Source organism: Phalacrocorax aristotelis, chromosome 3 (assembly GCF_949628215.1).
Source record: "Phalacrocorax aristotelis chromosome 3, bGulAri2.1, whole genome shotgun sequence".
Taxonomy (NCBI): domain Eukaryota; kingdom Metazoa; phylum Chordata; class Aves; order Suliformes; family Phalacrocoracidae; genus Phalacrocorax; species Phalacrocorax aristotelis.
The window spans coordinates 578,402-602,195 of record NC_134278.1 but is presented as its reverse complement, the minus strand read 5'-3'; the positions used below and the strand labels follow the sequence as shown (position 1 = coordinate 602,195).

At 59.2% G+C, this 23,794-nt stretch overlaps 1 protein-coding gene across 20 annotated transcripts in view; it reads left to right on the top strand.

Annotated features, from left to right (window-relative positions):
- DTNB (dystrobrevin beta) overlaps positions 1-16,734 on the top strand; it is a 217,377-nt gene extending 200,643 nt beyond the window's left edge. For 16 of the 20 annotated variants that reach the window (XR_012659455.1, XM_075086363.1, XM_075086371.1 and 13 more), the window contains 4 exons: positions 2,850-2,939; positions 6,116-6,169; positions 10,038-10,073; positions 12,171-16,734. Coding sequence is in view for 19 of the 20 variants with exons in the window: in XM_075086363.1 (XP_074942464.1) it covers positions 2,850-2,939; positions 6,116-6,169; positions 10,038-10,042 (149 nt within the window). In the remaining variant the exon portion in view is untranslated. Of the gene's footprint in view, positions 1-2,849; positions 2,940-6,115; positions 6,170-10,037; positions 10,074-12,134 lie in introns of all 20 variants that reach the window. The other 4 variants (XM_075086370.1, XM_075086355.1, XM_075086357.1 and 1 more) reach the window with 2 other exon arrangements.
- Positions 16,735-23,794: the final 7,060 nt, after the last annotated feature.

Sequence of the window (23,794 nt, the reverse complement as noted above, 5' to 3'; positions counted from 1 at the left end):
GTATAAAACTGTTCAGGGCTGGGCTGAGGGCTTGTGCAGCACCTGCATCACAACAGCCCGGTGTCAGTGGTGGTGACTCCCCAGAAGGAAAAATCTGTAGGCAATGCCTGCAGGACACGTATTTTATTGTTGTTTTTTTTTAACAAACACATTTAAATTATTTTTGCTAATTTTTGCATGTCCACCAACTTCTTATAAGATGTCGTGGTGGGAGAGGAGAGGAAAAGGGAGTGGAGATCGCGGTGCGGTTCTGCCTCTTGCTGCCGCCACCTAGGAGCGGGCAGGAATGCCAACGTCTTGTCTTTCCTCCCAGGGCACGAGCCTTCTGCGAGCTTCCCCCTCAGTGCGGGGAGGTCTGGAGGAGGAAACCTTCAAAGAGCTGACTCTCAGTGGTCTTGCTTATATAGTCTTAAGATCAGATAAGTTTCCTCCGTAGGTGATGTCTTGATCTTTCACTTGGCTGGAGGGAGAACGCAGTAATACAGTATTAGAATAAAATTCCCTGAAGGTGCTCCGTTGAAATATTCAGATACAGCGGTCACTGTCTAATTGGAAAACTAATGCTGCTGTTTATTGTCTTGAAAGAGAACAAAACAGTCCCTCAGGATTTCTCGGATGCAAACACGATCCACCGCTGCCAACAGAAAGGTGGAAGTTCCTTTCGGGATAACCACAGTGATGGCTTATTCCTTTCAACTACTAGAAAAATTCTTGCAAGAAAAAAAAATGGCCAACAGGCTCCGTAATAAGTTTCCTGGAATGATCCTTCCGGAAGGCCAGTCTGCACAATTAGTGCCATTTCATATTAATCATGCAAAATCAGGCAAATCCAAGGCAAGTGGAGAACACAGGAAACAGGATTAAATTTCTATGTTTTCACATAATAAAATAATTTAATGCCACCAGCCAGGAGGTCTTCGGGTGGCTTCTGCACGTAGATGTCCAGATGAGCTCCTTAACATTATCCATCTGTTTCACAGCGGAGATAGGCCGGTGTTTTATAACCTTCCACTCCTGAACGGCGGGCAGGGCGGTGGCCGCGCTTCACCGTCACGTGCAGCGACAGGGCTCAGGACTCCTAGAGACCTGGGTGAAGTAGCCTCCGTCATGTAAGAGGTGCAGAGGATCCCCCTGAAGCCACAGGTCCCAGACTTGTTGGCCACAATCTGCATTTTTCTCCTGGGAACTGCAGGCTGTGCATGCACAGGATTGCCCAGTGCCTTGCTGCTGCCTCGGGAGCGGTGCTGGTCGGTTGGCAACCTAACCTGGAGGAGGAAGATGCTGATGGAAAGCACGTCAGCTGGGTAACGCGCTCTGGCAGCGCTCAAACAGCACTAAAATCCTTAGGCAGAATGTAAGAGCAGGCGCTCCGACAGCAGCCCCGCCAAGGGCGGAGGAAAAGCCAGCACAGCATTTGGGAGATTAAAGCAGCACGTCTGGAATGAGAGAGACGCGCGACTTCAAACAAAAGTAAACGTGTAATGTACAGTTGTCATTACCAGAGCTCAGTGCAGCTGCAGAATGCCACATCAAATGTCTCCGGAGATTCCACATGTGTTGTCTTCATGCCCTTGCTGCAGTAAATGGCAGGACGGGATCCCAAACGCCGGGATCTTAGAGCACTGTCAGGCACTCGGCATCAAAGCGGTGCTCCTGGAGGCTGCACCAGCGCGGACATCTGGTGCCTGCGTGGGCTAACAGGCCGCCTAAAGCCATCTTCTGTGAGCAGCTAAAGCTTGGGGACGGCTGAGGTGGGGCCACTGAACCCTCGCAGGGACCTGCTCCAGGCAAAGCTTCAGCTCAGGGCCATCGGCTCGGCAACCTGAGAAACCACGGCTACAGACCACCTGCCGGGGCAGAAAACATGACCCCACGCTGTCCAAAGCCTCCGAATAAAACCGAAACAGCGCAGCACAGGGAGGTGCTGGAGGAAAGGGGGCTCAGCGAGGGCGGGGAGTCACGTCCACGGCGTCTCTGGGCACTGGGGCGCTGCAAAATCGGTCTGCGGTCGGCAGGGTGCCCTGCCACGAGAATACGGCTGGCTCTGCCGGAGGGACCGGCTCGGGGAACCGGAGTAGGTGGCGAATAATATCGCTGTGTTCCCAGCGTCAGCGAAAGGCAGTAAGCACCATCCCCGACACGCGGCAGCTCCTGCTGCCCTCGCTCGTCTCCTTCGCAAGCAGCAGCCAGTCTGACGGCCCCTTTGCAGAGCGCTGTGGCCCCACACCGGTCCCCATCGCTCTTGTGGGGCCGTGGCAGGTGTTCAAGATGCCCATGGGGCGAGCGGGTCCCTCGAGCAGAGGATGGCACAAGACAAGTGTCCGTGGCGCAAGAAGTGCCGTGCTCCCTGGCTGGGTGGCACACCGAGGGAGAGGACTGCTTCCTCCAGCGGCGCAGTGAGAGTTCAGTTATCTTTTATTCCCCTCAAACCTCAGCGATAGCGATCGCAACAGGGAAGCCGGCAGCGATAACGACTCTGCACAAAGAGCGTGGATCATCTGCGCCACCGCCAGCACCCAGCGACTCCGGTCCCGGGGAGAAGCATCTGCCCTCGAGCTGCCGCGCGCGCGCCGTCCTTGTCGGGGGGCAGAGCGGTGTGATAGCTAATTAGCCAAACAGGCGACCAAGCAGAACAGGGCTGTTCCAGAGCAAATCACCACCTCTCGCGAAGCTCTGGTGGGGCCCGGCCGTACGCCGGGGCGCCCCGGCTCTGTCCCGGGTTGGGGGGGGGGGGGCCCTGCTGGGGGCCGGTGAGGGACACGTGGCCGAGCATCGTGGCACGAGGAGGTTGGGCAGTGGCAGCGCGGCACGTGCGATTCCTGCTGTTTGTGTGTCTGCTCCGCTCCCAGGTACGAGGAGGAACCTCCGCAACGACCTGCTGGTAGCGGCCGATTCCATCACCAACACCATGTCATCGCTGGTGAAGGAGCTTCATTCAGGTAAGAGTCGATTTAGCGACGCGCGCGCGCAGCAGGAAAAGGAGAGCTCGGAGCCACAAGTTGGAGATTTGTCTTCACCTTTTATTTTTTATGACAACTATTTAAAGCGTAATGCGAGATTTTGTGTTCATTTTTTTCCAACAATAAAACGAAAAATAATTTTTATAGCTAACATCACTGAGAACTCCAGATACCTTCTGAACAGGCTTTCCATTGATTTTATCGCTGATAGTTAAGGCATTACTCTGCAGATACAAACCTGGCTGACGGCACCGTTGCTGATTCATGAAGCAGACTCAGATCTAGCTCCCGCGCTTCTGCGCGTATCGATCCGTGCCTGTGTAACGGCACCGAGTGGCTCGTCCAGAGCGCCCTGCAGGCACGTCCTGCACCACGTACCAGGCAGGAGAAGTGCCACTGCCCAGCCCCACGTCTGGAGGTCAGAGCTCCTTAACGACACAAGCCGGCAAGTCACAAGCCAGGGCAGATCTGAGTGAGCCCCCCCCAAACTACTGCTTAGTGGCAGCGATCCTGGGGCAGCAGCCGAGGCTCCGCTGCAGTGAATCCCCGTCAGATGCCACAACCACAAACACATAGTAAATATATATCATGTATATATAGAGAGAGGCCAATTGCGTGAGGCCGATTGCGACAAAGGATTAAACAGTGATGTGGAAAAAGGTAATTATTCCCTTCGTGCCTTTTTACTGTGGAGGTAAACACCCTGGTGGGGCTGGAGCAGCTTCTGCTCTAGTCCAGGGACGCGTCCCGTGGCCTTCGAGCTTTGTCGGCGACGGAGTATACGATCATTTGGGATTCCAGAAGCTTGTTTGTGGGCTGCCTTCTCTTTTAAGAAAGAAGTAAGGCATTCTGTCTTCAGAGTGAACCTCATGGTTTCTGCTTTGCACTTCCCCCAGCCCCTTGCTGTGTCCGGTAGTTCCATCACATAATCCCCCCCCATAAACTTATCAAGCTCTGTATTAAAACCAGTTAGGCTTTTTGTTCCCACTGCCCTTAATGGAGAAGTCACAGTTATAAACCAGGTTGATATTTTACTGCTAAGCAGTAAATTCACCCGGTCTAAACCCTGTGTCTTGGCTGCAAAGGCAGCTGTGAGTTAATAAAGTCTTTCATGTATGACAGCAGCATCGCTGGTGCCATTGCAGGGACGGGCCCTGTGTTTCTTCAATAAATCACCATGCTCAAGGCACACAGCTCTCTTCCCTCTAGCCTGAAACCCGGTGAACAGACCCTCTGCCCAAAACAGATGTCTGCAGTAATTTATTTTTTTGCTTTTAATAGAAGAGCGCATTTGCAGCGCTAAGGCTGAGCTCAGGATCTGGTCCGGGGCTGGCGGCAGAGCTGAAGTGTCGCCTGGACCCGCGGCTCTCCTGCCCTCCTCTGAAATCCCTGAGAGCTTGGCAAATGCAAACAGCCCAGGTTTGCGCTATCGACGGCCCTTTCAGGCTTGTCAGGGATCATGCAAAGCAGTTATGGTTCACAAGGGAGTGAAAATGGAATTAATTACAGTCTCCTACTTGAGGATATGCAGAGGCTCGCTTGAAAGTATCTGAAATCATTTCATTTGTGTAAATTAGGAAAAGCATGAGTTATCCTCAGCTGATGAGAGTCGGTGGGATTTAACACATATTGTCCCGGAGGTAAGCTGTGAGAGTAGACACCTCCTCCAGCCCCTGGCTCGCCTGATATAGCTGCAGGCATTGTGTTGTGAGCGTTTTGTGAGACTCTGGTGCGTGCACCACCCACGCCCCTGTTTGCCTCTCCGCACCTTTGCACGAGCTCGGGAGACAGAACCCTTCGGAAAGGCAATGCTGCCCAGGGTTACCCCTTCCAAACGGGCTGCCAGAGGTGCTCTGATCATGCCCCCCGTCCGCCTTCTCCCGTGCTGGTAGCCTCACACTCCCGGTGCTGCCGAGGGAACACCGATACCATTTTTGCCCCGACTGAGCTTAAATTAACGACGCACGCTGTGGACCCCCCGGGACCAGGCGCGGTGCTGCTGGAGGTGGCTCAGCCCCTGCCCTGCAACGCTGCCGAACGGGGGGCGAGCTCAGGACCCGAAGCGGCTGCCGAGCTCCAGGGCACGTCTCTTGTTATTAAAAATGCGTTTGGTTTTGTCAGTGATCTCGCATTAAGGACTCATCGGTAGCCATCGCTGAGCTGGCAGAGGCTGCGACTCCCGCATGTCTCATCGGTCCTGCTGTCAAAGCAACAGCGAGAGCAAATATTTATAAAACCCCCTTTGATCAGATCAATTCAAAGTGCTTCAGTTTTCCAAATTGTGCCTTTTATTGCAGGGTTTTTCTCCCTTTCTTTGCTCTCAGCAGCATGTGAAGTAGGCAGAAGTGATACCGCTGCTCATAATAACTATTACCTGTTTACACAGGTCTCGTTGAAATGTTGCGCAGAGAGATATGAGCCACCATCTGCAGAAGAATGTGACCTTCTGCTCCCGCTCTCTGCTACATAAATAAGAGCCTGGCCATAAACTCTCTTCAGCATAACTGGAGTTAAATATAAGGAACCGCCAGCTCTCAGGTGGAAAAGGAGCGCCCGTCCCCGGAGGCACAGCCTGTCCCCGGTTACGTGGCTTTGCCCCGCCGAGAGCCTGGCCGCCACTGACCGCCTCGCGTGGGCAAACCCTGCAACGCCGCCAGGGAACCCTCCCAGCTTTCCACCTCTCCTACACCATTTCCATTTTGCTTCCTTAGATCTGACCTCAGCCTAGAAGCCCTGCCTTCCTTCCCACGGTGTATATCGTGCAGTTCTTGGTTTCTTACAGTGCTAAAATAAGCGTACACAAGGGACTTTGGTCCTAACACTCCCTGGGCCAGGCAGCAGTCCACCAGCGGTGCACTCGTTGGGACAGCGTAGACACTGCTTCCAGCTAGCACCCTACAGCCTCTCATCACCCGACCAGGATGAAGTGGGGCCTGTTCTGGCACCAGCAGCCAACAGGCGCCGTGCCATAGAGAGGACGGTGGTGCTTCCATCCAGGACCTCCGCGGGAGCCTGAACGCTCGTCCTCCTTCCCCTCCAATGTCAGCGCTGCCTGAAAAGCCAGTTCTTCCTTTGCTGCAGAAAAGTTCCCCGAGTACCTGTTCTCTCACCTTGTCTCATTTGCGCTTTGTTTTTCTTTTTTTGTTTTTTTGAAGCAGAGGAAGAAGATGAAGAAGAAACAGCAAAAATGCAGAATGGGAAGGACCGAGGTAAGGGGACAGACTACGGTCTCTGAGCTGTAGAGCACGCTCTGATTTCCTCCTCTGCAGGAGATCGGTTCGGCGTCTCCGCTTGGAGCCCCAGGAGAGGGCTCTGAGGGCAGATGGCCCCGGGCGGGAGCAGCCCGCGGAGCCGCCGCTGCTCTTCCGTCACCTGCAGGCACGGCACAGCTTTATCTGCCCGTGCCGGCCGTCGCCACGCCGCCAGGTCGCTCTCTCCAACATCTGCCGCGGCTTGAGACGACCTCATGGCCAGGGTTTCTTCAGCGCGTGTAGTCAGCGTTCAAGAATGTTTTTCTTTCAGCAAGGGTCATGCACGGATCTTTGAAATGGGTAAGAGGAGGAGGAGTTGCTTTGAGTGCTGCGAGAAATCCAGTTCAGATGAATGTGTTAGAAAAGAACCAAAGTTCCTGAGCGGTGGGACCGTCGTCTGCTGGGCCACTGCCTCCCGTGGCCTTGGCGGGACAAACGAGCAGCACTGCTCTGCTGATGGCAGTCCCGTGTAGGCAGCGCCGTCGGCGGAGCGGGGTTTCACAGGACGCCCCTTTCATCTCCGCTATCCCCGGATCGCAGGTCTAGATACTAACCCCCCCCCACCCCAGACCACGTCTTCCTTCGGCGCGAGTGAATCCGTAACACGTGCTAGCAGCGTTGCTCCCAGGGCTGGAAACGATCATCGCAGGCGTGGAACGCAGCCCCGAGACTTGCAAACAACCGTGCAGCGTACGGTTGAGTTGGAGGGGTCTGCGGGAGATCTATTCCTCATGTTGCGCTGCACAAGCGAACAAAAGAGCACCTCCCAGAGCCTCCTCGGGAAGGGACCTTGCGCGGGGCCTCTTGAGCTTTGCTTTCTGCGTTTTAAACCGAAGCGCGAGAAACAGGCTTGGGCAGGTTTGAATCAGCCCGAGCATTTCTGTCTCGCTTGAGCCAAAACTGATTTCAGCATCAACAAACTGGAACTTTTTATCCTTTTTTTTGTTGTGCGCACATTCTCCTTCTGGCTAAGCTGAAGTGACAGGGCTCACGTTTCTCACCGAAAGAGCTTGTTTTCCTGAGGTTTCCTGTCCAGCGAGTTCTGCAAAGCATTCAGGTGTTTGGAAACGCTCCGCTTCCTGGCGGTTTGGCCATCAGTATTAGACATTTTGAGTTTGCACGAAGAAGCGCATCACTGTTAGATGTTATAAGTGTGTAGGAAGAGCTTATACTTTGCTTTGCTTTTGCGCTTTACTTTGCAGTGAGTTTGATTTTAGCTAAAACAGGAGTTTTCAAAGCAGAATCGCATTGGCTCTAAATCACAGGGCTGTCTTTGCCCTAGAACATTCCTCTTCAGTTAAATATTTTAGATGCTTAGCAGATGACCCTTCAGCTTTTTTCCAAATGTGCATTGTATCTTGCATGGGAAGCAGGGAAAGGGGGATTTTGAGGAGCTGAAGTATGATGTATGGTAGCGGAGATGTAGTAAGACACATTCAGCTCTGTTACTCAATGCAGCATCATTGGAGTTGGGGGGGGTGGACAGAAACATGTAACCAAAAGCAGAACTTGGCCCAAGAGCCTTTGTGTGGAATGTAAATATTGTCTCTGCCAGAGAGTAAGCGATTTCCTAGTGTCACAAAGTTGGTGAGATAAAAATCTGGCAGAAAAATCAAGGAACGATCAATACATAAACTGCAGCCTTCCTGCGGAGCGCGTACACGATGGGAGCTCCTCCAGGCACCCAAGCGCGCGTGGCGACGGGGAGTCGGGCTCCGGCTTCGTGCGGGCTACGTGGAGGCCGGGCGTTGCGGCAGCGCTTTTTCTCTGCCCCGTCACCTGTAGGGACCCGTGGCCGCAGGGTCTGACGGGGCTGGCCGGCAGCGCCCCGTGCCCACACCGAGCCCCACCTGCCCCGACTTCATCCTTTGCACAGCGTCTGTGCGTGCATCCCCCTCTCGGCAAAGCCCTCCCCAGCTGCCACGCCAGCCCGTTACTTCTTCCCATCCTCAGCGGACAAGAGTTAAAATTACTTATAGCTCGTGTATTCCCCAACTCCTGCACCAGCGTAGACGCCGGTCCTCGCGGGGACACTGCTGCGACGTGTTTCCTAGGGACAGCGTTGCCCTCGGGCTTCCTCACAAGTTTCTTCGCAAAGTTATTTCATATTTCTCTGTGTCCCAATTAATCAACCTCAGAACTCGCTTCCCTGCTGGAGAGCCTTGCATTTGTACGCTCAATATAGCAGCGGCGTGGTACGGCTTTAGCAGGATGAAATCATTCGGGAAGACTCCAAGTTGGCTGCGTCTTTTGTGGTTAGGATTACAAATTAAGCAGGATCTCCAGAGAAGATGTGTACACGGGTTTCCAGGCACAGAAGAGCACAGTCTGGAGCTGGCCAAGCCGCGTCCATCCAGTCACGTTAGACATCACCCGGCGGCAGTTCAGCCAGCCTCCACGCTGTCTTTGCGCTACCCCTCCTTGAAGCCTGGCGCGACGTATCCATGGATTGCACGTGCGCCAAACGTGTCTCGGGTCGGACGCCTGCTTGGGCAGGGCTGTCCCGCCGCCACCGTTTGCCGTGGTGCTGCCGCCTTTCTCCAGGACAGCGTGCTCCTCTTGGTCACCAAGAGATGGACCCATGACAGTATCACCCAAAACGAGACTCTCCGTGAGCTGGTCCCTCCATGTGTTGGCCATTTGGAATTTATAACCCCCAAACTGCTAGAAAAGGGACTAAAGTGCCATGATCTGCTCTCTCAAACTGCTGGAAGGAAGGGCATGGTTTGCAGCCCCATACAATTTGTTAGGCAGAAATACCCAGCTTGAAATACACCTGCCCGTACCGATGAGGACTGGAGTCCGCGCAGGCATCTGTTCGCGGGGTTAGGACAGAGTCCATCCTCGGCAGGTTTGCAGATGAGACCAAACCGGGAGGAGCAGCTGATACCCCAGAGGGTCGTGCTGCCATCCAGGGGCACCTCAAAAAGCTGGAGAAACGGGCCGGCAGGAGCCTCTTGCAGTTCCACAAGGAGAAGTGCAGAGTCCTGGGCACAAGCCCAGTCCCCAGCACAGGCTGGAGGCCACCTGCACCCAGCCCTGTCCACAGCCTGGTGGACACCGAGTCGACCACGAGCCAGCAATGTGCAGCGAACACGAATGGCATCCTAGACTGCATTAGGCAAAGCATTGCGGTCGAGGGAGGGGACCCTTCCCCTCTGCTCAGCGCTGGTGAGGCCATACTGGGAGTGCTGGGTCTGGTGCTGGGCTCCCCAGTACAGGAGGGATGTGGACAGGCTGGGGAGAGCCCAGCGAGGGGCCATGGCAATGATTAGGGCATTGAAGCATCCATCACATGAGGAGAGGCTGGGAGAGCTGGGATCAAATCACCGTGTGTAAATAACTGATGGAAAAGAGTAAGGAAAACTGAGCCAGAGCCTTCTCAGTGGTGCCCAGGGAAGACAAGAGGCAACGGGCACACATCAAAATACAGGAAATTCTGTTGGAACATAAAAAATACTTTTTTACCGTGCGGCTGGTCAAACACTGGCACAAGGTTGCCCGGAGAGGTTGTGGGGTCTCTGTCCTTGGAGATACTCAAAGCCTGATGGGCCAAGGTCCGGGGCAGCCTGCGGGGCCTGACCCTGCTTTGAGTGGGGGGTTGGACTGGGTGATCCCAGCGACGATGGGATTTCTGGGGTTCAGGGGCACTTTTCTACCTACCTTGTATTTCAGAGGACTTGCCACCTATCCCAATGCCGGTAAAGCTGTTTGCAGTTTGCAGAGTTACCCCTTAGAGCAGCAACAGACGGGGAGGGTAGATTTTTCGTTGTGCAGGGAATAAAATTACCTACTTTCTAAACGTGCCTTTCCCCCTGTGTTGCAGGTTAGACAGACGACTGAAGGCTGTACAGTAATTCAGGTAAGGACGGATATCTTTTTTCTTGCCGTCTCCAGCAGCACTGCTCTGCATGCGGCGTTGCAATGCGTAGGACCGAGAGCATGGTTGCCTCCTGCCCTTGTCCTTTATCTCCTGGTCCTGCACAAGGAGGGTTCCCCACCTGCCCATGGCTCCATTCAAAAGGATGTTGAGTTTTTTTCTTGTCACAATTCCGCTCCTGCTGCAGACAGTGGGGAAAACGTCAATAACTTCAGTGAGAGCGGCATTATCTCCTATTTTATTAGTATTGCTTCTATACTGGGAGGTCTCAGCCGGGAAGTAGGACCCTATTGTGGTGGACACTCTCCAGATGTACTAAAAATACAATCTCCACCCTGAAAGAGCCCGCGCTGTGGGTTGTAATAAGGCACAACAGACAAACAGGTGGTTGGAGAGCAGAGACAGCGGTGCGGGAGAAAGCCCGAGCCCGGTGATGACAATGCCTCTGAAGGACCTGAATAAGACCCTTATCTCTGCCCATGTGAAAAGCCTGTAGGAGGGCACCAGATCAGGTTTCCACACTCCCCATACACTCACTGGATCTTTGTCTTGGCCACAATGCCCATCTTTCACCATTCCCGGTGGGGAGAAGGTTTTCCTGGCACAAAAACGTGGCGTGGACACGCCCGTAATTAGCCAGAAGGGGATGGGGACTGGCGTGGTAGGTGACCGTCTTTCCAGGACCTTGTCCTTTACACCACAGGTCAGTTACCTGTAGAAACCAGACAGGAGAAAGTCGTTTATCTTTAACTTACCAGCTGGGACCCAGCCCGCGGTGATAGTGGGCCAGATGAATTAGGCGTGATGGATCTGAAACACAGTTTTGCATGATAAAAACCACCACGGTTATCCTCTAGCTGTAATTTGCAAAGGAGAAAAAAGGGAGTTTGCCCTCCCTGCCATTTTAGTGCTGGGTAGAGATAACCCACAAGTGGCTTGAGAGTTTTTCTGATAGTTTTTTACATTAGAAATTCAAGTCCTGCCTCATCTGGGAAACAATCTGGTAACTCAAGAAGGAGTGAAATTATACCATTAGAGAGGAAGCCAGCAACGGAGAGCTGTTTATACTGGCTGTGTGTGGCTTTTTCTTAATGTCCCTTTAACTCTAATGGCTTTGGAGAAAAGGATGGCTTTGACCCTGGTCACCCCATAGCCACTCATCTGGAGATGGGCAGCTCCCTGTTCTCTAAGAAGCCCAGCAGTGCCTCCAACAAAGCAAGGACTGGCGGTGATTGGGGCTAAATTAGAGACAACGGAAAAAATGAGAGAGACAAACTACCTTCAGGTTTCTTTATCCTTCAGAAAGAACGAAAAAAGACATGTCCGTGAAAGAGAAAAATCCTTTAAACTGTGGTGTTTCATCTTCAAGTTTTTCACATTCCCGTTTGTGGTGCCAGGACCTCTGACGGGTCCTCCTGAGCCTTGGTGATGGCAGGGCCCGGCCAAGGCGGCCGGTGGCTCGGGCCGCCCACTGGTGATGGAGGGGGCTGGGGTGGGCAGCATCATCAGGGCCTTTCTGTTAGCAGATCTTGGCTGTTCGGGGGGAAAAATGCCCAGCACCAACCTCACCTTGCAAAGTCAGGCATGTCACCTCATGGGCCCTCGCTCGCAGGACCTGGGGACACCTGCCACGGCACCGTGGTCCTGGTGTCCTGGTGTCATTGACTCAGGAGCTCACGTTTCCACGTTGTCTGGGGTCCAAGGTGAGGAGCTCTGGGGTCAGCAGGACACTTGATGGTCATAGAATCGTCAAGGTTGGAAAAGACCTCTAGGATCATCAAGTCCAACCGCCAACCCAACTCCCCCAGGCCTCCAAAACCATGGCCCCAAGTGCCACGGCTGCATGGTTTTGAACCCCCCAGGGACGGTGGGGCGCTGCACATTTGGTCCTCTCCGAGCATGCGGGGGTGGCCCCAGAGGTGCACAGCCCCCACCAGCAGTTTCGGGAGGTCCCAGCAGAGGAGCTTGGCTCCTGCCCGGCGACCATGGGCGAGCTGATCTCCAAAACCATGAACAGGCAGGCTGGAGCGCTGCTCTCCGCAGGTGCTGATGGCGTGTTGTGTGTTTCCAATGGCGCAGGCAAGGAGGATTTGCATTACGATCGAGAGACATCTCCCCATCCTTTGGAAGAGTCACGTTTCAGCTGATACATTCACCATCGTGCAACTGTGACCGACCTCAACCACCCGCTGACGAAAGCGACTTTCTCTGAACCGCCTGGAGGGCTCTCCCCGTGGGCATTTGCCTCTTAGGTCATTGCATGTACTATTTTCCTCCGTGTGTCAATAATCAGACAGTGCCCCACCAAACTCGGCAATTTATGGGAGGTTTGACAAAAAAAAAGAGACACGAAAGGAAAGCCAATGCTCCCCGCTCCTGCTAAGTGTGCTGATCTTTTCTGATTGCCTCCCAAATGGTGTCATCGTCGCATCACACGCTGATTGTTTCCTCTGATGCCCCTCGGTTTGCATGAAATAATGGGTGCAGAGGCTCCGGGGTCCCCTCGCGTGTGCCACGGAGGGGATTCCGCCTTCAAAAAACCCACCTTCTCAAAACACCGCTGTCTATCAGTGTCTGGTTGCCATCGTGCGTGATGTCGCGTGTCGTCCTGGGGGTGAGCGGCAAGGCGCGTCACGGGTGGAGGGGTGCCCCGCCAGGAGGGGCGTCCCAGCGGCAGCAGGGCCGGGCCACCAGCCGCCGCCTCCCGGCGTTCCTGGCTCTGCGTCTCTTCAGGCCATTAACACATTCCCCTTTACAAGCAGGGAATTCAGGGACAGCCATTGCTAGGCTTAGGTTAGCACCTCTGCATTCGTTTTCAGGAGGCGACTGCAGTTTTGTTTAAAATCAAGTGAAATAAGCAAGTTGTTTGTCTGGGGCGGGCGGCTCACCGCTCTCTGATCCTTGCTAGGCTTTTCTTCCATAGCTGCTTAGAAAATATTGTAATCAGTTCCAGTCACTTGCGATTTTTTTTTTTTTCCTTGGTGTTTAGGAATGTTATTTTTAGTGGAGGGAGCTGAGTGCCCTAATGCATCTATAAATATTTATCAAGGGTGATGAATGGAAAGGAGCGATAAACCCTGAAGCCAGCCCTCAGCTTTTCTTCCTGTCTGAACCGATACGCGGCCTCGGTTCTCGGTGGAAAGTGTTCACTGGGCACCTACAGCCCTTGGGGAGAGAGAAAATAAACACACGTGGTGGCCACAGATTTAGTTGAATATAAATATTGTGAATGAGCTGTCAAGAAGGAAAGGAAAGTGATGATAACCTGGTGCAGCGTGTTAGCTTTAGCCTGCCAAACACAGCGCGCTCGCAGGGATGGGGAAGGCTTCATGTGCGTTTTTCGGCTGAATTTGCTGAATTAGGACCTGCAGCGGCTTTGGCTGCAGCTACGGGCGGGTTCGAGCACTGAAAATAGGAATGTTTTGCGGATGGCAGTGCTCAGGGACCCGCTGGGGCGGCGAAGGCCGTCGGCAGCTGGTGGCATTACGGCTGCGCGGGCATCGGGGTCTTCCCGCTGACCAGAGGCGAGCACACATGGCGAGGCTTGCATCGCGCCGGCGGGATCTCCTGGCACCTCGTGCGGCCAAGAACCTGGGGGTGCCCAGCCGAGCCCCCCGGGGTCCAGCGTCAGAGCTGCGGGTGTCCTCCGGGGACTGGGCATCTGCACGGGCGGCAGTGCCGGAGGTGGGGGGAGGCACCGCGGGCACCCCGGCGCGGTGGTGGGAGAGCCCCTGGCAGCCTGTGGGATGGCGGGGTGCAAATCGTTGCCTCCAGAGAGGTGCCAGTGCCCAAAACATGGCACAGAGCGGGAAGGAAGGGATGAATTCACATCTCCTGTAGCCACCGGGGAAGCACGTTGCTCACGAAGCCTGGATCACAGGGGAGCATCACGTTTGCTGCTTTTTTCCTGTTATTACTCACCCTGAGACTTTCCTTTCTCACTTTTGCTACCACGATTGCCAGGAGGCAAAGCCTCCTGCCGCAGCCGCCACCTCGGCCGCGAGCATCTCTGCGAGCCTGCGGTCCGGCCGCAGCTGGAGGAGGCGCAGGTGGCACCGCCGGGACCTGCCACGGCCGCTCCGGCTGGCCGGGCACTCGGAGGGCAGGCGCCGGGGACTCCCACCCCGCGGGGCTCTTGCAGCCAGCGCTGCCGGTCGCAGGGACGGCGACAGCCCAGGGGGTGTCTGGGCTCGGTTCGGAAAACCCAGCGGCGTTTTGTACTGACGCAGCCGGGATATCGTCTGTGTGTGTTAGATGTGACCCTGCGCACCAAAGCTCTGCATTACCTCACCCACGGTGCCATTTATTTTATCTGGGAAAGTGTTTTCACAGATGCTTTGTATTGTTGCAAGGCTGGGGCTGCAGGTTGGTGTTGGCTGCTGCCGGGAGGATGGCATTCGCCCGGCAAGCTGCCGCTGGCACGAGAGGAACCTGTGCTGCCCCGATGTAGAGGGTTCTGGAAAGGCCGTGGTCCTGCCGGCTCGGCTTCGGTAACGTGCACCCTGCAGCCAGCAAGAGCAACCAGGCGCCGGGAGCGATGGGGAGCGAGGGCAGCCGCTGGCCGGGGCCGGGCTGCTTGTGTGCATCGCCAAGGCCTGAGCTTAATTGCGCTTGTCCTCGTCAGTCTGCTGCCCATGGCTTCACTCTGCCGTCGGCTCCGAGGTTACGGGAGCGACGCCGCAGGGTCCCCGCGGCGGGGCGCGGCGATGCCGAGGCGAGCGTGGTTAGCGGGGCTGGCGGTGCCCTGGGCGGGCTGTGGCGACGTGTCGCCCAAGGGTGTCGTTTAGGGAGGCCACCACCGGTCCCCAGACCCTGTTGGTGAAGCCCAGCCGGCGCAGGCTGTCTGGCTGCCCCGGCGGCTGCCCTCGCCGTGCACCAGTCTGGCGCTGGGGTAGGCAGAGCGGGCTCAGAGCAGGGCTTGGGGCACGAGCTGGTCCAGTGGGGCCTGGGAAGCACCGGGACAAGCACGGATTATGGGGTCCGAGCTGTGCCGTGGCTGTCGAGGGGGTTCCTGTGCCAGGCAGGATGCCCGGGACCATTTTGCACCCCAGTAACACCAGGCACCTCCTCCAGTAACATGCTGGGACATTGTGTAGGGGAAAATCCACCCCCCACCCCAGCTTGCCTAAGGGTAACTTTGAAACCTGCTTATGAACTTTTGTTTGCCTTTGGAATAATCGCCTTAAACCCCCCCGGGGAGGAAGAGTTCAGGCTTTAATATGTGTCCCCAGGCTGTGTCCTGGCCCAGCCCCAGCGTGCGCGGGGGTTCCCGAGGCCGGTGGCACCGTGCTGGAAGGACCGGCCGCTCGCCCCAGCCCTTGCTCAGCTGCATCCCGGAGGCTGCCGGGGAAATGTGCCGGGGTCAGAGCCATGTGCGTGCACGTGTGCACGTGCGTGCGTAAGCACCCACAGACACTGCAGGCAGCGTGTGGCGTGCCGGGGCTGCTCTCGGGAGATCTGCTGGGTCCCAACACGCCGGCTGGAGCCTCCCTGCCCGTCTCCGCTGCCCCGCGTCTGCCCACAGCCCTGAGGCTGCCGGTAAAAAATAAATAACCACAGATACGGTTCTTTCCTTTCAAATTTGGGGGGTTTATTTTATGCAACCGGATGGTCATTTTTGGTTACAAGCCAGCAATGGGAGTCACCAGCAAAGGGCGGGGCCGTATCCAGAGCCCGGGGAGGATGGCAAGGCCCCGTGCAGAGCCCCGCCGGGCACGGTGCTGCCAGAGCTGTGCCGGTACAGGCAGGGCAGGGGCCGTGGTGTCGGGCATTGCTGCTGAATCCTGGGGACAGGGCGCTGAGACAGGCCGTACGGGAACCGCTGCTGATTGCTCTCCGGTGACTTTGCCCTGTCTGCGCTGTAATTCCCTCGCCAGCACTGACCAAACCGCCTGCTGTCGCCCCGGCAGCCTGCGACGCTGCTGGGTCCGGCACCGCTTCCGCAGCCGCCTCGCCCGGGTTTTCCTGGGAGAAAGACTCCGCTCCCGGGGGTAGGCCAGTCCCCAGCGCGGGGCCGCTGCCTCGGTGGTGATGGGAAGGCCTGCCGGCGCTGTGGCGTAGCCACAGCAGCTGTAATTAAACCTCCTCTTTAATTCCCACTCGGGCTGAGCACAGGCTGGGGCAGAGCTGTGAGGCTCACGGTGCCTTGTCCCACCGGGCAGGGCTGGCCGGCAGCCCCCGTCAGATTTGGATTGCGATGAAACTTTGCCTTTTCCTTAGGGCAAAACCCGCCTGAGCGAAAAAGCAAAACGCCACCTAAAAATGTTTTCTCATGGGAAACTTACCCGGACAGAGCCATGTCCCTGCGTTGACATCCCCAGCCGGTGCCGTGGTGCTGGGGGTTAATGCCAGGAGAGGGGAACCCCCAGTTCTCGTGGGGTGGGGTGCAGTACGTCCCACAGCCGGCTGGTCTGTCGGCGGTGTGTGAAAGGAGGGCGGTGGCTTTGGCTGCTCGGAGGCTCCCCGAGCCCAGGCCGTGCCCCGGGGTGAGCACGGGAGCGAGCGGGAGCATCCCTGGGAGCGGTTGGCAAACCCGTGCTGGAGCCGATGCTGGAAGCATGGGGAATGTCTCTAACAGAAACCTGTAAACTGGAAGCCATGTTCTGTCATCTGCCAAATATTTAATAAATTCATCTCATCCCTATGCGGCGCCTTGTCCCTTCACCACGTGAAAAAAGGAGAAATGTTCATGAAAAAGCAAAAAAAATCGGTTTTAATAGCAAACGACTGGTCCAAAGCAGGGCGCAGCCTGAGCGCAGCTGCCGGCGCTTTGCCGTGGGTCCATACGGAGCAGCAGAGCCAGGAGATTACCCGCATTTGTCATGGCCGCAGGTCACTGGGAGCAGACAGAGCTGCCTGTGTTCGGGGCCACGGCGCCCGCCACATCTGTGCCATCAGCGCGGCGCCGGCGCCCCATCCCCGCTGCCCCCGCCTCGCCAGATGTTCCCCCTCACTGCAAACCCTGCGAGCACATCTGGTGGAGGCAGAAAGGGCGAGGGCCAGGCTCGGAGGGCGGGCAGGCACCGGGGTGGGAGCATCCGCACTGGAGCCCCCATCCCCTCCCAACACAGCATTAAAATCTCTACTGGGGGAGGTGGGGTTTGGGGTACCAGGTGCCAGACCCCCCCCAAAACGCCCCTGCCATGGTTGGGCTGTCGTCACCCCTGCTCCCCCCAGACACGGAGCCGGTGATGGAGGGAGGCTCACGCCCCATCCAGCCCCGGCACGCTGGGTTGGCGGTGGCTCGCAGCCCGCACGGGCTCTCCCACAGGGATGCCCTGGTGCTGCTGGCCCCGACGGCGATGCCTCGCACCCACGCCCGGACCCTCTGCTGAGGGATCCCCCAGCTCCTGCCATCCCCGGGCAGAGCCGCCAGCGGTGGAGGCCAGGCTCCGCATGTGGAGAGGAAACCTTAGCCCCAGGAATCCGTGGCTTTATGGGTGCAGATGCATCCCCTCCACTTCCCGGCCCCGATTTGGCATGGTGCCGCCCAGCTCCAGGCACTCATTTGTCTTAGGGATTAGGTGTCTTGGTGGGAAAGACACAGACCCTTCACATAGCAGAGGGGGCTGTCGGGGCTGGGGCGGCTTCGTGCTCCCCTCAGCCTAGTGTGAGGGAAGAGCGCGAGCAAGAAACCCCCAAGACCCCAGCGCAGCTTCGCAGGGGCGCTGCCGCACGCCCCGCTCCGCTGCCCCCGCACAAGCACGCTGCTGGGCTCGGCCTGCGGGCAGCTGCCTGGGCCCGGGACGGGCACCGGCCCCGGCAGAGCTCCTGCCTGGCCACGGCCAGCACCTTGCCGGCCATGCTGGGCAGCGGCACCGACCTCCAGCAGAGACCTGGTGACTGCCAACTTGGCACAGGATGTGTTACCAGCACTGCTCCCCATCCCACAGCCCTGGGGTGCCTCTGCTCCCCATCCCACAGCCCCAGGGCAGCTCTGCTCCCCATCCCACAGCCCCAGGGCAGCTCTGCTCCCCATCCCACAGCCCTGGGGTGCCTCTGCTCCCCATCCCACAGCCCCGGGGCAGCTCTGCTCCCCATCCCACAGCCCTGGGGCAGCTCTGCTCCCCATCCCACAGCCCTGGGGTGCCTCTGCTCCCCATCCCACAGCCCTGGGGTGCCTCTGTTTCCCATCCCTGGTCAAGTGTGGGGAGACACCAATGGGTGCCGTGTCCCCCAAACCCATCAGCAGTGCCCAGGACCACCCAGAGACAGAGGTGGCTTTTGGTGGCAGTGTGCTGGTGCCATTCATGTCCCCTTTCCTGTCCCCCACCAACTGCTCCCTCCCACCCTGCACTGGGGGGGCATGGAGGCAGCACACCCCTTGCCCTAAATAGCTATATTTAACTGTCCATCACCATCCCCCCTGGGGGGGAGGGGGAACAGGTGCACCCCCACCCTGTCTGGCACCCCTCAGAGACCCCAAGGGCACAGCCGGTGCACTTGGAACATTGTCCCTGCTTGCGGCGGAGAGGATTTTTTTACCTCATTCCCCACATCCCCCCTTCTCCCACGAAGCCCCCACCAAGGAAGGTCCCTACCACCCACCCCCTCCCACTCGCAGGGACCAGACCCATGGCCCCTGGGACCCCCACCCAGGGACGCCACGCTGCCGGGCTGAGCCCCGCCTGCACGGCGGCTGCCTGCGGGCACGGGGAGCCCAAGGTAGGACGTGGCACAAGGGCTGCGTCAGCCCCTGCTCGCTCGTGGAGTGCTCACGCTCCCCCACGCACTGCCGGCCCGCTCGTCTGCGTGCCTGTGTGCGCACATGTGCCTGCACGCTCACCCACGCGCCGTGAGCTCACCCACCCGCACAGTCAGGCCTGTGCACGCTCACAGCTGGCTCTCGTGTGTGCACAGTCCCACAGCCCCCGTGGGCAGGGTCCCCACGGGGTCATGCACGAGCATGCACACACACACACGTACGTGTGTTCACAGACGTGGACGCGCGTCAAAACTGACGCGTGCAGCAGCACGTGAGCTCTTGCACACACAGGGCACCGTGCTCGGTGCCGGTTCCCCCGCGCTGCCTGTGCCCCCGCATCCCCGGCATCCCCAGGTCCCTGCCTGCACCCACCCTGTGCTGCCCACGCACCTGCCAGCCGCCACTTGGGGACACCGAGCCACCGCTTCGGTCCTTTCCCAGTGCTCCCAGCAGCTGCCTCCGCGCTGGGCAGCATGGCATGGGTGGGGGGACCCACGGTGGGGGTCTCTGCGTGTGTTGAGCTGCTGCCAGGCACAGCCCCCACACCACGTCCCCGGGGGCGGGGAGGGTCCCCCGCCTGCCCCGTGCCCCTTCCCAAGGAGATGTGGGTGCTGTGCTGAGGGGGCTGCGGGTGCTGTGTGCGGACACGGGACCTGCTTGCAGGCTGCAGCCAGGGTGCCTGTGCAGTGGCACCTGTGTCCCTGTCCCCGTCCCCTGCCCCTCGGCTTGTCCTACAGGTGATAACATTTTCACACCTCATTAGTGCCATATTTAAACCCAATTACTCCCAGCCCCAGTGGGGAGGATCAGCTCCTGCTCAGCATGGGGCAGCAGATGGGCTCAGCCCCAGGGAGACCCTGTGCATCCCAAAGAGACCCCAGGGTCTCTATGTGCCCCATGGAGACCCTAGGGATCCCATGCACCCCACATAGACCCCATGTGCCCCATGGAGACCCCAGGGACCCCATGCACCCCGCAGAGATCTCATGTGCCCCATGGAGTCCCCAGGGACCCCATGCACCCCACAGAGACCCCATGTGCCTCACGGAGATCCCAGGGTCTCTGTGGACCCCAAGGAGACCTCAGGGACCCCATGTGCCCCCAGGGAGAGCCCAGGGAACCCGTGAGCCCCACAGCTGGGCTCAGACCTGGGTGCCTCTCCTCCCCCACAGGACCCCCTCTGGGCCCTGCTCGGGGGGCAGGGGCATGGCAGCAGGGCGTGCAGGGTGGGCAGGGGGGTCCCATGGGTGCTGGAGCTGGGGGCCACTGCCCCAATTTGGGGAGGGTAAGGCCAGCTGTGGCTGGCCCCATGTCCACATGGCTCAGACAGCTGCAGCCCCCTCCACCAGGGCAGCCCCCAGTGTGGTCCCCTGGGACGTGGGGCACAGTCAGGGGCACCCAGCCTCCCCCCGCGCAGTGTCGGGGGCCTCAGTGTCAGCGCCTGACCCAAGGGCCGGGGCTGCTCCTCGTTTGCACCATTTAATGGCCACCCTGGGCCTCATCGGCCGCTCCAGCTCCATCCATCACGAGGGAATTGGTTCCTCCACTCTGCTACAAGCTGTTGGTATGACCCATGCCCTGCCCTTCCTCCCAGCCCTCCTCCTCCTCCCTGCCCCACAGCCCGCTCCCACCCATGATTTATGGGGGAGGAAGGGGAGCGCCGAGCACGGTTATCGGTGGGCATCGCAGGGCAAACACCGCGCCGGTGTGGGACGTGGGGGGTGCGGCTGCGGGTGCCATGGAGCCCCCTCCTCACTGCGCCTGCCCGTGGCACACGGACACACCCGCTGCCTCGCACACGCGTGTCCTGCACAGACACACCCCCATGGGACACACGCTGTGTCCCACTGGGGACAGGCCACCGCCACGTGCTCCCAGTGCCACCAGTGCCCCCACACCCCCAGGCAGCCCCAGCAGCGCCTGCACCCCAGCTCCCCGCGCCCCACGCCTGCTGCCTTGCCCCGTGCCAGGGGGTGGCACAAGCCCCGGTGGCACTTGGGGACACAGCCCCACTGCAGCCATGCAGGGTGTCTCCGAGACCCTGCCAGCATCCTTCTGCCACAGACATGGCGCTGGGTTGGGGACGCCCAGGCAAGGGACTGGGGCACACGGGGTCAGTCCTGGCCCCCCCGCCATGCATCGGGACGCCGAGACCATCGGCCATTTCTGTGGGCTTGTGCAGAAATTTGGCAGCAATTACGTAACGAGGAGCCATCGGTCCTGAAAACAAGGTCAGGCGGGAGGCGGCGGGGGGGAGGGGGAAGGACCGGCTGGCGGCTGGTCCCCGCCGTGAGGCTGCGGCAACAGGAGCGGCACTGCGGGAGCCGCATGCCGGCAGTGGCACTGACACGGCACGGGATGCTGGTGATACTCAGCAACAGGAGTGCAGCGAGCACAGGGGTCCTCTGGCTGTGGTGGCATCACATCTGTGCCCCTTGGGGTCCCTCTGGCCATGGTGGCATCACACCTGCATCCCTTGGGGTCCCTCTGGTCATGGTGGTGTCACACCTGCATCCCTTGGGGTCCCTCTGGCCATGGCGGTGTCGCGCCTGCGTCCCCACAGCTGCCATGGGCTGGTCCCCATCCGCAGAGTGGGGCTCTCAGCTTTGCTTAGTCTGGGGGTGCTCAGACCCAGACAGAGGGACTCTAAAATGGACCAAACCCACCCCCCCCGAGCAGAGGCAGGGGGACCCGTGGGGTGCGGGCAGCAACAGAAGCCACCCCAAACGCGGTGATGGCCGGGCTGGCAGCATCACCAAGTTGCAGGGGGCAAACATGGGCCCCCACCGTGGTGGCTCTGCCTCTTCTCGGGGGACCCCTCCCCACCATCATGGCCGCTGCTGCCCTCACCACCCCAACATCACCCCCACGCAGCCACCGGAGCCTGCAGTGAGCGCCGCCAGGGCAGTGTGTCAAGCTCCTTGAACCTTGCACCCCCTCGGCTCCGTGGGAGCGATGATGCCCCCACCCTGGGCCGCCGCATTGGTGAGGCCGCTTGCCAGCCCGGCACTTCACACACCAGCCCGGCACATTGCGGCGCGGCTGCCCGGCGCGCGACACAGGCTCCCCCCGCGCTGAGGCAGGATCAGCCGCTGCTCCCTCTGCAGCAGCGCTGACTAACAGGCTGACCGTGTGTCACTGGCTTAATTTGGCGCCCGCCCTCTCAGCGAGATTAATTAATCCAATCCCCGCACCCGAGGCCACAGAGGGAGCTGCCTTCCACGTTGGCACCTGCCACCGGGACGTGGTGCCACCGCTCCTCTCGGTGATGAGGCCAACCTGCCGGGGGCATGCGGCACAATGGGCTGCGCAGCTTCTCAGCGTGGGGGACCCCGGGGACCCCCACCTCCACCGGGGGCTGCAGGATGGGTGGCCGGTGCCCTGTGCAGCAGCAGGAGCACAGCCGGAGCGGGCGCTGAGTCCAGTGAGCACCGCTTCCAGCCGCGTTAAGCCCGGCAGACGGAGGAGCAGGCAGCGGGTTGGGGCCCGGCTGGTCCCCAGTGCTGCACCACCCACAGGACTGGAGATTTATGGCCGTGCCGGGAGGTGCTGCCCTCCTCCAGCCGCCCTGACCTCCCTGTCACACAGAGATTTAAGCCAGGGATAATTGCACCTATTAGCCGAAACGAAGTTAGCGGCTGCCGGTGGAGCTGCCGGGGCAGGGGAGAGGGTAGGCGGGCAGGCAGCACGCTGCGCTCCCCGGTGCAGCCGCGGCTGCCGGCTGAGCCCCCGTGGAGGAGGGCAGCCGGGACCACGCCGGGCGCCACAGCCTGCCGTGGGAAATGGCGAGCTGGCTGGAAAGGCCGAAGGGACGCGGGGGTATCTGGGCACAGCAAGGGGCACCCCCGGCCGCAGGGCTGCCCGGGCTCTCCAAGGGCCTTTGGGGTTTGCAGACACCCCTCAAAGGTGCAAAACACAGAGGGGATGGGAGGCGCCAGCTCCCCCGTGGCAAGGACCACGGAGCAGGATGGCCGTGTTCGAGCGCAGAGACGCTGAGACCTGGCATGGGAAGATGGACAACTCGTGGCCATCATCATCCTCCTCCTCTGCGGAGCCCACCGCCAGCCCCTTGCCGGAGCAGAAGAGCCCATGAGCCGCGTCTCTCCTGCCAGTGGTGTTACCCAGGGAGGCTCCCATGCCTCTGCCAGGATTTCACTTGTTCCCCATATACCGACAGCATCCCCTTCGCTGCTGCCCAGAGCCTTTCCTTGAGTTTCCAGCACCCCTGAACAATCTTCTGTCCAGTTTTCACAGTTCCTCATTTAACTCAGCTGCCTCCAGCCAGCACCGGCGTCCAGCCTCCCTCTCCCATCAGTAAATGCCGTTTCCCCACTGCCAAGCACCGCCGCCGGCTGCTCTGCCACTAAAACCGCCTTCCTCCCCACCAGTGAACCCACTGCTTTTCAGTGACCGAGCAGCCCCGGGGAAGGTGCCCAGGTTTGGTCTGTGCAGGTGGCCAAGAGCCGGCCAGCCCCTTGGCGAGCGGGGGCCGCGCGTCCCCGGTGCCCCACGCCGGCCCAGGCCGTTTCCTCCTTCCCGGCGGTCGGCGACGGCTTCCTCCCGCCTGGCACGGCGCCTGAGCGGCGATAACAGGATGTGCGCGCCACGGCCCCGCCGGCAGCGCTGCCGCGAGAGGCGGCACGCTCGGGTGCACGCCACCAGAGCTTTCCCATCGCCGAGAGCGAGGCTCGGCAAACGCTGAAATGGTGGCAGAGGCGGCTCGGCGATGCCCACCGGCGAGGAGCGTCGGCACGCGGCACCCGGCCAGCACGACAGCATTGCCGCAGCGGCGTTCCGCGCGGGGCTCTGTGGGGATGCGCAGCCCCTTCCCGGCACTCGTCCCCCAGCATGGGGGATAATGTGGGGATTGATACTGGGAGCAATGGGGACAACACTGGGAATAGTGCTGGGAGCAATGGGACAGCAAGGGGACAGTGCCAGGAGCAACAGGGATAACGCTGGGAGCAGTGGGGACAAGGTAGGGGATAGTGCCAGGAGG